The sequence below is a fragment of the Plecotus auritus genome (assembly GCF_963455305.1).
Source record: "Plecotus auritus genome assembly, chromosome: 7".
NCBI classification, from domain to species: domain Eukaryota; kingdom Metazoa; phylum Chordata; class Mammalia; order Chiroptera; family Vespertilionidae; genus Plecotus; species Plecotus auritus.
The window spans coordinates 67,618,774-67,632,548 of NC_137774.1; the positions used below are offsets into that span (position 1 = coordinate 67,618,774).

The 13,775-nt window shown below is 56.1% G+C and overlaps 2 protein-coding genes across 4 annotated transcripts; one reads left to right on the forward strand and one right to left on the reverse strand.

Moving 5' to 3' along the window:
* Positions 1-1,168: 1,168 nt before the first annotated feature.
* On the forward strand, positions 1,169-8,167 carry IL27 (interleukin 27; the record flags this gene model as incomplete). The annotated part of the gene is made up of 6 exons (XM_080677425.1): positions 1,169-1,329; positions 1,707-1,723; positions 5,563-5,726; positions 5,811-5,909; positions 6,732-6,890; positions 7,632-8,167. The coding sequence occupies 6 exons, from the start codon at positions 1,169-1,171 to the stop codon at positions 7,881-7,883; spliced, it is 852 nt and encodes a 283-aa protein (XP_080533551.1). The 3' UTR covers positions 7,884-8,167.
* On the reverse strand, positions 7,632-12,710 carry APOBR (apolipoprotein B receptor; the record flags this gene model as incomplete). 3 transcript variants are annotated; one of them, XM_080678797.1, is made up of 5 exons in its annotated part: positions 7,632-8,900; positions 8,993-9,258; positions 9,343-11,211; positions 11,536-12,330; positions 12,654-12,710. In XM_080678797.1, the coding sequence occupies 5 exons, from the start codon at positions 12,708-12,710 to the stop codon at positions 8,831-8,833; spliced, it is 3,057 nt and encodes a 1,018-aa protein (XP_080534923.1). In that variant the 3' UTR covers positions 7,632-8,830. The 3 variants fall into 3 exon arrangements, with proteins under 3 accessions (XP_080534923.1, XP_080534921.1, XP_080534922.1); XM_080678795.1 differs by having other exon boundaries at positions 9,343-12,330; XM_080678796.1 differs by having other exon boundaries at positions 8,039-8,900; positions 8,993-9,065; positions 9,343-12,330.
* Positions 12,711-13,775: the final 1,065 nt, after the last annotated feature.

Genomic DNA, 13,775 nt, shown 5'->3' on the forward strand with positions numbered 1-13,775 from the left:
GGGCTGGGCGTTCGGCTCTTCCTTCTTGGCGCTCAACAAACCTGGCCTCCCACCTTCTCCTCACAGCCTGCGCAGCTCAGCCTTCCCACCTTGCATGCCCGTGGAGTTTACATAGAACACCCAGTGATGACCATCTTGTCCACGGGAAGTCCTCCCACCCCCTTTCTCTCAGCCCTCCCACATACCTGCCATGGCCTCATGGGGAAAAGAGAGGTGGGACATTTCCCCTCGCCAGGCTCCCCCTCCCAGGGTCAAAGGTGGGTGGGAGGGGTAGAAGTAAATCCTGCTAGACCTGGGTGCGGGGTGGGATGGGTGCACGTGGACAATGGGAGAGAGACCCAGTGATCATGGGACTCCAGGCCTCATCCACCCCCGCTCTCCTGGGAGGGGGTGGGCAGTGCAGTGCCTAGCCTCAGGGCCTCATAATCTATGTTCAGGAGACTCAGAGGTGTGGCCCAGCTCCAACCTCACCTCCCCCCAGCCTTCCCGCCTGCACCAAAGCCCATCTTGGTTTCACCCAGGGATTCATTCCAAGCCTCAGCGATGATGACATCACAGGGCCCAGGGATTCCCCACTTGAGTTCCAGTCTTCATTCTGTCACTGATCCACTGGGTGGCCTTGAATAAGATATTTCCCTTCCTGATTCCATCCTAATGTCACATCTGAAGCTTCTGCCTTCTGGTTCCTGAGCTCAGGATTCCCAGGCAACCCCATGGAGTGCTCCACAGGCCAGAGCTGGGTCAGGGCTTGGAAAATAATCAGGAAATGGGTGTACAGTTCTTTCTCTTTTTAAAAATCATCTAGGTTTTCATTCTCTACATAATAATAGTGGCATCGTTTGAAAATTGCTATTACTTTTCAATGAGGAAACTGAGGTCCAGGGCAGGCCTGTGACTCACCTGAAGCCCAGGGGGTTAGCTGCACACTGCAGTCCACATGGGATTCTTGGCTTCCTTTCCCGCAGTTCTCACCCCTCACCTCATCCTTTCCATTTCCTGCTGGCCCCAGCCCAAGCCTCAGCCCACCAGCCAAGATCTAATTGTGGAAACTGAGGCCCAGGTAGGCAGAGATGGGCCCATCCTCCAAGGATGTGGACAGAGGCTGGCGCTGCCCTCCCTAGCCCTCTGGCTTCTTGTCAAGGTTCTGCTAAGTTCATCAGCCAGGGCCATGTCCAGGTGCCCCAAGCCTTGGCCAGAGTGGGAGAAAGCTGACAGTGAGACCTCAGGGCGCAGGCTGGCCCCAGACTTGCTGCTCCACCGGCAGCTTACAGATCACCAACCTGAGCAGAACCTCTATGAGGCCCTCGTGGCGGAAGACAGATTTGTTGGGTGAGTTAATATGAACCTGCTATTGTCAGCTACTGGGGACACATCAGGGCACAAAGCAGGCAAAAATCCCCACCTTTCTGGAACCCACATCCTGGTACATGGTGACAGTCAAAAAATAATTGAGAAAATGTTAAATATCTAAAAATATATCTAAAATGCTATGCAGGAAAAAATGCAGGAGAGGAATAGGGAGGGCTGGCGGCAGGGTTGCATTTTTTAGGAGGGTGGTCTGTAAAGACCCTAGTTGAGAACATGGCATTTGAGCAGAGATTGTAAGGCGAGGGTAAGCTTTGCAGATATTTGGAAGAAGGGTGTTCAGGCAGAAGGAACAGCAAGTCCAAAGGCCCTGAGGCAGGAGCATGCCTGGCATGTTCTAGGAGCAACGAGGAGGCCGGTATGGCTGGAGTGGTATGAGTGAGGATAGAGGGAGCAAGATAAGCAAATGTTACATGCCCACTGACCACAAGCTTTCTGGCAGGAAGAATAAGCCATTCAGGGGGAAGCCTGTAACAAGGCCCATAAGGCAGGGAGGGCATTCTAGGCAGAGACCATCCTGGGAAAGGCAAAGAAGTATGAGGTGGCTCATCGCCTTCAAGCATAAAGCTCCAGGGGCTGGAGCAGGAGTAGAGTGGAAGTGAGAGGTGAGGCTGGAGGAGCTAGCTGCAGCCAGACTGAGAAGGGCAGAGAAGCAGCAAGGGGCAGAGGTCTCGGGGAACCCTAAGAGAAGGTTGGGAGGGCCAGAGAGCAGGAGATGGGGTTCAGGATTTGAGAGGTCAGGTGTGGCTGTGGTCAGGGAGTGAGTGGGTGGGCATGTCTCTAGGATGACAGCAAGACTTGGGGATGTGAGCAAAGCCAGCCAGAGCCTCTGTCGGTCCTCACCATGAGCCTAAGGATGTGTAGGACCCCCCGCAGGGAGCGCCAGGTGCATGGGCTGTGGGGGAATGAGCTGTCACCACTGGGGGGCACAGTCCAGGCTAGGCAGGTGCCAGCTGCTCTTCCTTGTCCTTCTCCTCCAGCAGTCCTCTGGGATTGATGCCTGGCTGGTGCTGGTACTTCCCTGGCAGTTGGTCCCAGGCTACCCTGGTGGGCAGTGCCAAGGCAGAGCTGAGGAGGCAGGGTATAGGAAGGGGAAGCCCCCTTGGTTTCTGTCTCACAGCAGGGACCCAATAGGGAAACCCCGCAGGTCCCAAAAGGAAAGTGGCAGCAGTGGGCCTCAGGGAAGACCAAGAAACCCCCATTTTCTCCCTGAAGATGGGAAATCCAGGGCGGGGCTTAAGGCAGGGCTGTGCTGGAAGGAAGATCTGTGGTTGATGCAACCCAGCCTTGACAGCTGTCTAGAGAGCAGAAACTATTCTGGAACCTAGCTGAGGCCTGGTCCTGACCTCACACAACCCAACCTGGCCACAGGCTAAACCCTAACCTGCTCATCAACTGAGCTCTTATGCCAGCCCACGCCAGAGCCCTGACCTGAGTCACAAGCTGTCAGAATCTTGACCACAGACCGAGCTCTGTGCCCTCTCTGGACTGAGCCCAACCCTAGTTCATCCCAAGTAGAGCCCCCAGGCCGTTAATAGCTCTGACCCCAAACACAGAGCCAGGATGCTGGTCCCAGACAAAGCTCTGAATCCGACCCTAGACCATGTTATGATCCCAAGTATAGAGTGAGCTCTAATTCAAGATCTGACTCTGGCGAAAGACTGAGCTCTTGGCCCTAAATGAAACTTCTCATCCAGCTCCGACCTAGGCTGTAGACTGAGCCCTGACTCTGCCCAGACTGAGACAGCTCTGCTCCACACAAAGACTCATCTCAGCTACCCAATGAGCCCCAACTTCCCTTGTATTCCCCTCCTCAGCCATCTGGTAAACCAGAAGAGAGTAAGACCCCAAGTCCCCTCTGATGGACAGTCTTCTTACCAGGGCATTCATCTTTTGAATGACAGTAGGCTGGTGATGGCACTAGAAAGATAATGACAGAGCAGAGAAACAGGAGGGAATTCGAGTCTCTGGGACCTACCAGCAAATAGAGCAGGTGGCTCACCTGAGAGTGGGGAAGTGAGGGAAAGACTGGACCTGGAGCTCAGCAGGGTCAGCAGCTTGGATGGACTGAACCCCAGCTTCCCGCCACCCCCCACCACCCGCTCTGGGAAGGGAAATTACATTTCCCCATTTTAGCAAGGGGTGGTGAGGAGGGAAGAGTGAGTTAAAGCAAAGCTGAAAGTACAAGCAGCACGGAAAGTGAAACTGGGCACAGCCCCCAGTATAAGACTCCCCCAGCCCGGAGATGGCTGGCCAAAGAGGCTGGGCCCTGCCATGGGCCAGAAGGCAGGCGACCTTGGCTGGCGTGAGTTTGAGGCCAGGGCTCGGGGCAGAGGGGTGGGAGGCTTGGCTGAGACTGGGCAGAGGATGGGAGAGCTTGACTGGTGTGGATGGGAGTGAAGGGCTGAGAGGCTACTATTTGGCAGAGACTAAGGATAGGAAGGAGGCCAGCATGAACGGGGAAGAGGGGGTGGACAGTCAGGTGGTGGTTCAGCCGGGACTGGATAGAGGGAGGATGAGACAGTTTGGTTGGCATGGATGGAGAGAGTTGGACAAGCAGGTTGACCAGAACCAAGACCGGGCAGATAAATGAAGAGCTGGGTTGGAGTGAATGAGCAAAGGCCAGACAGCTTGGCTGAGCATTGGAGCTGGCTAGAGGAAGAACAGTAGGAAGAGTTGCCATGAGTCAGGGGCTGTGGCCAAGGAGTCAGCAGCCTAACTTGGTCAAGGGTCTGTAGTTCAAAGCCTGGGAGGAGGTCCAATCTTCAGTTGAAGACTGAAGGACTCAGAGGCTGGGACCAGAGCTGATAGTAGGGTCAGAGTAGGGACCAAGGACTAAAGGATGGGGACAGAACCTTCAAAGGCCAGGACCAAAGACCCAGGACTGTCTGCCAATGGAAGGGTTTGGGGGCTCCAGAGCTCAGGCAGGAAGTGGAGGGTCAGTAAGAAATGACATAATATTCACCCGTCTGGGCACCCCTCTCCCTCAACACAGACCTGGGAAGAACCCCACTCTGCCCAAAATCTCCAGGAGATCAGAGTGGCCCCCAAGTCAGGGAGCCTGGACATTAGAGAGCCAGGCACTGCCCATCCTCTCTGGAAGTCCATGGGGGAAGTGGATCTACCCAGAAACTCACCATGGTCTTTACAGAGAGGACATTTCGAGGAGCAGAGCCCAGGGTGGGAGATCAAGAACAGACAGGGAAGAGGCAGGGAGAGGGGGGTGAACAGGAACAGACTTAGGGACTGTTTTGGTTTGTGTTTCGAGGAGAATTGTGTAACCCAGTGATTGCTAGGTTTCCTCTCCCTGAGGGAGAAACCGCTGAACGCTGCTCTCTTCCCAGAGCTCCTGTCCCATTGTGCCTCTTACTTTTGCTCAGGAAACACAGGACAGGAAGCACTTTCAGAAATCAGCTAGTCCGACTCCCCCATTTTATAGACGGGAGCCTGAGGCACAGAAATAAGAGGTGACTTGCTCAAGGGAAGAATCCAAATGAGAAACAGGCTCTACCTCCCATTCCAGGCCTCCTCCCTCTCCTGGCACCCCTATTCCTCCATCACTGCCAAGTGACCCACTCGCCTTGGTAGCAGCTGGATCAGTCTGCCCTCTGACTCCCTGGGATAGAGCCTCCGGCATTGCCAGCCCCCCCACTGGGGCCCGAGGTTGGACCATCAGAGCCACCTGGCCAAGCCTGAGGAATCCTTGGCAGAACAGTGTGTGCCTGCTCCAGGGGAGGTGGTGCCTGCTCTCAGATCCCTGGGGGAAGCTCACAGGATCTGCCTTTGGACAGACCTGGAGTCCAGTCCTGATTCCCTCACCCTCTGACTATGTACCTTGGCAAGTCAACCTCACTGAGCCTCACTTCCCTCACGTGTGAAACGGGGAGAGTAGCCCCAGGCTGCCACACAGAGTTGTGCTGTTAGTTCACTGGAAAAGTCACTTGGCCAAGGGAGTGAGCGGGGACTGTGCAGGCTGTGTCTGCCTGGGGGAAAGGGCACTTGCCTTTCAGTCACACAGATGTGCCATATGGTGTCTTCAGTAGCTTCTATCTCATTAGTGGTTTTGAGGGGTCAGTGGGTTGATATACAGGCCCATAGCACAGGTTTAGAAAAGGTATTTTCTCTTGAGTTCTCCCTTCTCTCAAGTTCTCCTCAAGCTCTCCCCTCATTTTGCCCACCCTCTCCTCATCTCTCCAGGGTTTGGCCTTTTGCTGCTCTCCTTGCTCCTGGCTCGAGCTGGTGTCTGGGGATTTCCAAGGCCCCCAGGGAGACTCCCCCTGAGCCTAGAGGAGGAGTTCAAGGTCAGCCTGCATCTTGCCAGGAAGCTGCTGTCGGAAGTTCGGGCCCAGGCACACCGCTTTGTGAGTTTCCCTAATGCAACTGGCTCTGGGGATGGGTAGATCCTCACTCCCATCTGGCCCCCACTAACAGACCTTGCCCTACAGGCTGAAGCTCACCTGCCAGGAGTGAACCTGGACCTCCTGCCCCTGGGGCAGCAGCTCCCCAATGTTTCCCTGACCTTCCAGGCCTGGTGCAGCCTCTCTGTGAGTGGAGGAGATTGCGGGGGACAAGGGGGGGCGCGGGGGGAGAAGTGAGCTGGCAATAAAGCTGGGCTGGGTGGATAGAAATGAAATCAGGGATTGAATTGAAGATAGATTTGGGGATAAATTGAAGGATACAAATCTGGATGAGGTTGAGTATGTCATTGGATATAAAAATGAAGCTGAATAAAGAAATGGAGTTAAAAAGAAGGTAAGAGTGAAGCTGGGCATGGAAAGAGGTGGGGGTGGGAATGGAATGGGATTAGGGATAGAAATTAGTATGGAAGAGGGATGAGAATGGGGAGAGGTTGGAAACAGGAAGAAGGTTGGAGATAAGAAGGGGTGTGGATTACTGGTGAGGATGGGAATGGAATGGGGTTGGGATGGAGTTGGAGATGGAATAGAGAGAATGAGTCTGGACATATGGTTGAGGAATATAATTGGGAATAGGAATGGGAGTAAAGATAGAAAAGAGGTTGGAGACAGACTGAAAACAAGTGAGGAGCTGGAGATAGGATGGGATGGTGAAGAAAGGAATAAAATGGGTTTGTGGATAGAGAGTGATAAGATAATGGAGATGGGGTTGGTGTTAGATATGAGTTCGTGCATGCAACTGAAAGTGAGGTTGGGAAAGGAGATAGGATAGAGGTCAAAGACATGGAGACTAGAATGGTGATGAGTGAAGGGTAGGAGTGGAGGAGATGAAGTTCAGGATGAGAACAGATATTCTGGTGGAGTTTGGGATGGGAATGGGACCCAGAGAGACATGAAGTGGGTCATTCTTGCCCTGTGGACCTTTTCTGACCCCTTCCCTCTGCTCCACAGGGATCAGAGCGACTGTTCTTCCTCTCCATGACACTTCGCCCCTTTCAAGCCCTATTGGGAGGGCTCGGGACCCAGGGGAGCTGGACCAGCTCAGAGAGGATACAGCTGTGGGCCATGAGGCTGGATCTCCGAGATTTGCAGCAGCATCTTTGCTTCCAGGTAGAGTACCCGCCCACCCTCCTTGATCCCCAGAGACCAAAACTGAGTGTCATTGGCTCCCTTTTAAAAATAGCCCTATGCCCACAGGTGGGGTAAGTCTGAAGGGAGATACTCCAGATCCTCTGAGTATGTATGTGTGAAGGATGTGTGTGTGTGTGTGTGTGTGTGTGTGTGTGTGTGTGTGTGTAGCTGTACCAGGTCCTGGCTCTACCTGAATCTCTTAGGGTCTTGGTCTTAAATGAGAGAACAGCTCTGAAGCATCCAGCACAGCATCCAGCACCAGCAGGACCAACAATAAAGCTGGTTCCCTTCTCCCTGTCATCCTCTGACATCATCAGGTCCTGCTGAACATGTCACAGGGAAATAAGAATTTTACCTTTATTAAAAGGAGAATCGAAAACGCAAGCAGCCGAAAGACCAGCTATATCACCTTTCTGCCCATTTCTGATCCTAAGATGACCCTTAAGAGAGGAATTTCCAGAACCCCAAATGCCCAGAGCAATCCTGGATGAGCCAGCTTCCTCCTTGAGCACCAGCTTGCTCTATGACTTCCATTTTCTTGAAGCAAAAAAAAAAAAACAGGCAGGATACATGAGGTGATGACATAATGGAAGATCTGAAGTAGGGGCTGTCCAGGGAAATCATGACTTTATGGTTTCTGATGTCATGTGGCACCACTAGGCACAGATTCACTCAGCATCTCAGCTGGACCATATTCTGACCGTGGGCCTCTCCTCACAGGTGCTGGCTGCAGGATTCAACCTCCCTGAGGAGGAGAATGAGGAGGGGAAGGGGCTGTTCCCAGGGGCCCTGGACGGCCCCTCACAGACGTCAGCCCGGATGCCCTGGCCCCAGCTCCTCTACGCCTACCAGTTGCTGCACTCCTTGGAGCTGGTCTTGTCGCGGGCCGTGCGGGACTTACTGCTGCTCTCCCAGGCTAAGAACCCAGGCCAGGCCTTGGGGTGCCCAACACTGGCCAGCTCCCAGCCCTGATGGAGTGATTTCTCAGCCCCTTCCTCACCGGTTAGGACTTTACGAAGAGTCTGGGCCAACAGGACAGCCACCAGCTCCCTGCCTTAGACAAGGCAGGACTCCACTGCCCTCCCTCCCAGACCCTACCCAATAACTTAAGGCCCCTCCAGTCCTTGCTGGGTATTTATTTCATGGATATTTATTTATTGTTCAGGGAAATGATGGTTTATTTATTGTTTCAGGACCCGCTGGCTGTCCTCAGCTAGGCCGCCATTCTGGGTGCCTAATAAAGCACTCTCACCCTCTCTCTGCCTCGGCTTCTTTTCAGAGAAGGGGTGTCTGATACCCAAAGGGGGCAAAGAATGGACTCGGCAGCCTCTGGCCACCCTGGATCCCTCTCTGCTCCTACATGTTGGGGTTCCTGGCCCACCTTTCTCCACTCTGGCTTGCTCAGTTGGTGGTTGCCACAGTAACCAGCAGAGTTCTGAGGCTGAGCTCCTATTTTGGAACCTTAAGGTGGCTGGTCCGCTTACGTCAAACCTTTGATTGTAAATGGAGTTCCATAGGCCCTCCCAGCCCCTTTCCTCCCTGCTGCCTTCCAGCCCAGAAGTTTGCCTGCCTCCCACAGCTCTCCACAGCTTGGGGAGGGGCTTGGGGAGTGGAGGCAATCGGAGAGGGAAGGCTGTGGAGACTGTCTCTGTCCCCCAGGCCTCCAGACAGCTGCCAAGAACAGAGGGGGAGGTAGTCAGGACAGGCTGTGAGCGCTGGTCCCCATGGGGCAGGCAGTCCACCAGCTGTATTGGAGAGGCAGATTCCTTAAGTTCATGATCTCCAAGATGAAACAGCAAGAAACTGAGGCCCAGAGGGTGGACATGGTGCATCCAAGTGGCCGAGGGAGGCAGGCTGAGCAGGGTTCAGCCGAGCCCTCCGCCTCTTGCTCAGGGCCTGGCTCCCGGGTCGCGATGCCGTCACTGGGGCTTTGGCCGGCCCAGTCTAGCCTGCAGTTCCTGCATCATGCTGGGGTGTGCAAAGCCAAACCTGGAGATGGAAGACAGGCCGGGAGCTGGTCTCCAGTGTCCGGAGCCTCCTGCCCAGCCCAGCCCAGCCCAGTCACTTCACCCAGCGCTTACCCTTGTCCCAGGGGCTTTCTCCTAGCTGGCACTGGGGTCCCTTCCGGCCTAGGGAGGCTTGGCTCTGGGGGTTCTGCTGGGTGGAGAAGTCTCTGCTCAGGGGCTGACAGCTCTTCCTCTGGTGGGGGGCTGGCAGGCTCCTGCTGCTGCTCAGGGGTGGGGATGCGCCGGAAAGAGGGCCTGGAGCGACGCTGTGAGGAGCTGCGGGAGAGGAGCACACGGCTCCGTGGGACAGAGACGTCCAGGCAAGACACAGGGAGGAGGGCCTGCAGGGAGGGAGCACTGGGTAGTACGGGGCTGGCTTCAGGATTCAGGCCTGTTTGGCTCTGGACCCTTCCTGGAGCCCTTACCTCACTCCAGCTGCCCTGAGCATCCCCTCGGGCAGCCTCTTCACGTGGCCCAGGGTCCTGGTTTGCTGGCTGGCCCTCCTGGCTCTGGAAATCCTGCAGGTCTTCTGCATCAAGCTCCTTGACCTCTGCCCTCTGGTGTCCACGCCCCTCCACATACTCCATGTCACAGGGCATTTGTGCCTCTACCTCAGGGCCCTGGTCCCCACGCTGCCCCTCGCTGCCTTGCCCCTGCCACCTTGCCTCCCATGCCCCAGACTCTTTTTCTGACAGCATCTGCCCTTCTGGGAACCCCTTGGCCTCCACTATGACCAGGGTCCCCTCTGCCCTCACCGCCTGGGAGCCCGAGGTGAAGCCACCCATCCCACAGCTTCCTTCTGCCGCTACCGATTCCCCAGCCTCCGCCCACTCCCCCCCTGGCTCACCCTCCCCAGCCTCAAAAGCCTCCACTTGGCCACCTCTGCCAGTAACCTCCTCCTCTGTGGAGCCCTCCAGGCCAAGTTCCTGCTCACCTCTGCTCTCTCCCTCTGCAGCCTCGATCACCTCTGCACCTCTGCCAGCTTCCTCGCTCCGGTCTGAGTCCCAGCCTCTTCCAAATGCCCCATCCCACGCTTCCCCTGTCCCTCTTTCAGGCTCTTCCCCAGTCCCAGCAGCCCTTTTATCCGCAGCTGCCTTACGCTCCACAGTCCCAGCAGCCCTCTCATCCACAGCTGCCGTATGCTGCACAGTCCCAGCAGCTGAGGAACCAGCCAGTGTGTCCTCACTGTCCCGGGAGCTCGGCGCTGCCTCCTCCAGCCTCCAGCCTCCCCTGGGTGTTCCTTCTGCCTCCCAGGACACTGCGGCCCCCACCTCCTCATCCTTGGTTTCTCTGGCATCTGACTCACCCAGGGACCAGCCTGTCCCTAACTCTGCCCCGTGCCTTCCACCCAGCTCCTGGCTCTCTGCTCCGCTCCCTGCTTCCTTTGCTTCCTTCCACTCTCTGCCTGCCTCCAGGACCGGTGGCAGTGCAGATTCTTGGCCTCCTGCAGCCTCCCCCTCCTCCTCTTCCATACCTACGTTTTCCTCCTGGGTATTCCCTCTCTGCACATCCCTTTTTCTCCGGCTTTCCCAGGCTTCTGCATCAGGCCTTCTATATCCCGTGTGCCTGGGACTGGCCTCCAGGCTCCTTTCTGCCTCCTCTTTGCTCTGGGCTGGAATGCTCCAGAGCTCTTCCTTCACCTGCTGTCCTTCCCTGGGTTGTCCCACTGGGGTCTGGAGGCCTCCTATCTGCTCAACATCCCAAACTTCAGTGACCTTGTGCTCTGGGCCACCACCCTCTACCCCAAATTCTTCTCGATCCACCTGAGCTCCCTCCTCACTCCTCTTCTCCCTGAACTCCTTTTCCGGTGTGGCCTTTGGGGTTGCCTCAAAGTCAGCATCACCTTCAACCTTGTTTGCCACTTTGTCCTGGGAGAGCTCAGCCTCTGTGGCCCAGCGGCTCTCTTTCTCCTCCTTAGCCTCCTGTGCCTGCACCACTTCCTCCAGACTGGCTTGAGCAGCCGTGATCTCTGAGTCTTGCCGTCCCTTGGCCTCTTTCCCATCCTGATCTGCCTGACCCTCCGAGTCCTCCTCTGCCTCCCACTCTGACCCCTGGCCTTCTGCAGTCTCCTTCCCTGCTGTCTGGACCTCAGCCATTTCTCCCATTCCTTCAGTTCCCAGGGCCTGAGTCTGTTTCAGGGACAGGCTCACCTCAGCCTCTCTATTTTCACCCACCTCCTCCTCCTGCGCTCCCCTGGAGGCCTCTTCTAGGGCCCAGCCTCTCCCTGTACATTCTAGGCTCCTATCTCCTGGGGCTGCCCCATTTTCTGTCTCCCTGACTCCTGGGAAGTCAGCCGCCTCCGTGCCTGAGGCTGTCCCAGCCTCCTCCCTACCTGAGGCTGTCCCAGCCTCCTCCCCACCTGAGGCTGTCCCAGCCTCCTCCCCACCTGAGGCTGTCCCAGCCTCCTCCCCACCTGAGGCTGTCCCAGCCTCCTCCCCACCTGAGGCTGTCCCAGCCTCCTCCCCACCTGAGGCTGTCCCAGCCTCCTCCCCACCTGAGGCTGTCCCAGCCTCCTCCCCACCTGAGGCTGTCCCAGCCTCCTCCCCACCTGAAGTTGTCCCACCCTCCTCCCCACCTGAGATTGTCCAGGCCTCCTCCCTTCCTGAGGTTGTCCTGACCTCCTCTCTGCCCAAGGTTGCCCCATCCTCAGATGCTGCCCCTGGGTCCTGAGTCCCCTGTGCCTCTGTGCTTTGGCCATCCCTCTCCACGGCCACCACCTCTTCTTCCCTCCCGGTCTCTTTGGCCCCAGCTCCCTGGATCTCCTCTGCAACTGCCTCCTTGACTGCTTGTTCTAATGCCCTGCCATCCCCTGCCGCCCTTTGCCCATGGGCACCAGCCTTTCCCTCAGGCTCCCTACGCCCGGTCCACTCTGACTCCACCCCTCTGACCCCCCCTGGCTCTCTTGCCCTGACCTCTTCCTCCTCCTCCTCCTCCTGTTCCCAGGTTCTCAGTGTCTCTTCTCTGTTCACTTCCTGCTCATTGCACTCCTGACTCTCCTGGGCTGGGCTGCTCCCGTCTTGGCCAGCCTCAGACCCTGCGTCAGGCTTCTTTCTGGCCTCCAAGAGGGCACTTGGTTCCTGGCACCTGGAGGCCTTGGCTTCCTCCCACGCCCCAGTGTCCTGCCTATCTCCTTGAGACCCATGGGAGCTGCCTTCTCCCCAACTCCAGGTCTGTTCTGTAGCTGAGCTTCCCTCCTGATGTCCTCTAGCCTCTCCAGGCCCTCTCAGTCCTCCATCCCCCTTGCTTTGGCTGCCTCCCACACCCTCCAGGGCCTCCTGGGCTTCCTCCTCTACACTTCTTCCTGGCCTTCCTGTAGCCACCTCCCCCAGTTCCTCAGCTGCCCATGCCTCCCTCCTCTCTACAGTGGGGACATCATCTCCCAGAAGGTAGGAGACAAAGGTGCTGAAGGAATCCTAGAAGAATGGGGAGACAAGGGCATTAAGGGAAGGTCCAGCTCTCTCCTGGGGGCCCTGGGCCAGAGGAACTCAGAATAGGAGGAGGGGTTCTGGGTCTGGGAGGAGGACAACAGGATCTGCAGAAGGAATAGGAAAGGGCCTAGATGGGGGTATGTGGATAGGATTGTGGGGGTGGGAGGATTGAAATCCAGAAAAGATGGGGTTAGAGGCTGCCTTATCGTAGGGAAGAAATCTCAAGTCTGAGAGACTCAGAGGGAGGAGGGAAGGCGAGGTCCCAGGGAGCAGGGTGAAAGTCCCTGGCATCTCTCTGCCCCTCTCACCAGTGTCCCCCTCAAGGCCTGGTGCAGCCCAGGGAGATGCAGCCGGAGGAAATCCATCTTGTCTGTCTCTGTGTGTCCAGAAAGCTGACAATGACCGTCCCCACCCACCAAGACAAGCCAGTCTTCCCCAGGACCCAAGCACTTCCTCTTCCCCTGTTTCCCCCTGACGTATCCTTACCCCAGGCTCTACCCACCTTCCGCAATGCCCACAGCAGCTTCCAGCCAAGCTGGGAAATAGGTGTGCACCCCACAGGGAACTCAGGTGCATATTGGAGCTAAAGGGCAAAGGAGGAAGCCAGAAAGGGAAAAAATGGGAGCAGGAGACCTCAGAATTGGGGGTGGGGGAGGGTGCGTGTGGCAACTGCAGCTCAAGTGACTCAGGTCTTGTATTCACACCTCAGCCATTTCCGTCTCCCCACAAGCCACAGCCACTTTGTGAGAGGAAGCTGGGGTTTGTGGTTCCTGTTTCGCCTGGTGACAAGGAGTGGGAGTGAGTAGGGGGCTGGTAAGAGCTATGGCTTCTCATTTCAAGGTCATTAATGCTTCCCCAAGGGGAAGAAGGGGCTGGATTGGTGGCTTCAATGCTGTTCCCTAATCTGTAGTCATTCTTGTGAAACAAAACTTGGCTAGGTTTTGTACTGTGGTTGTTTGTGTCTGCCTCCCACCCTCCTGTGAGTTCCTTGAGGGCAGAGGCCATGTATGACACACATGAATTTCTAGAGCCCTGCATGGGTGTAGAGCCCCATTTTTCATTGGTTGAGTGACCTGGGAAGACCAAAAGGAGCACATTTCTAACAGCAGTCTGACGGCCTGGTTGTGAGAAAGAGCTGACACAGCGGGGCACAGGCTATTGGAAGCCCATATGAGATACTAGCAGGGGAAGGAGGTGATGAAGGAATAGCAGAATGCTTCTTTACCACCTGGAGAAAGGTGAGAGAATCCACTCCTTATTTGGGACTATGTGAAGTGACATTGATCTACACCTCTTCCTCTAACCCGATTCTGGAGCCCCACTTCCTAAATTTCTAGTTAGATAAAGGAGAAGAGATCACAGAGTCAGAATCTTGGGCCTTAGAATCATCTGGTCTCAGCTCCCTGGGCGCAGGCAGGAATCCGCAGCAG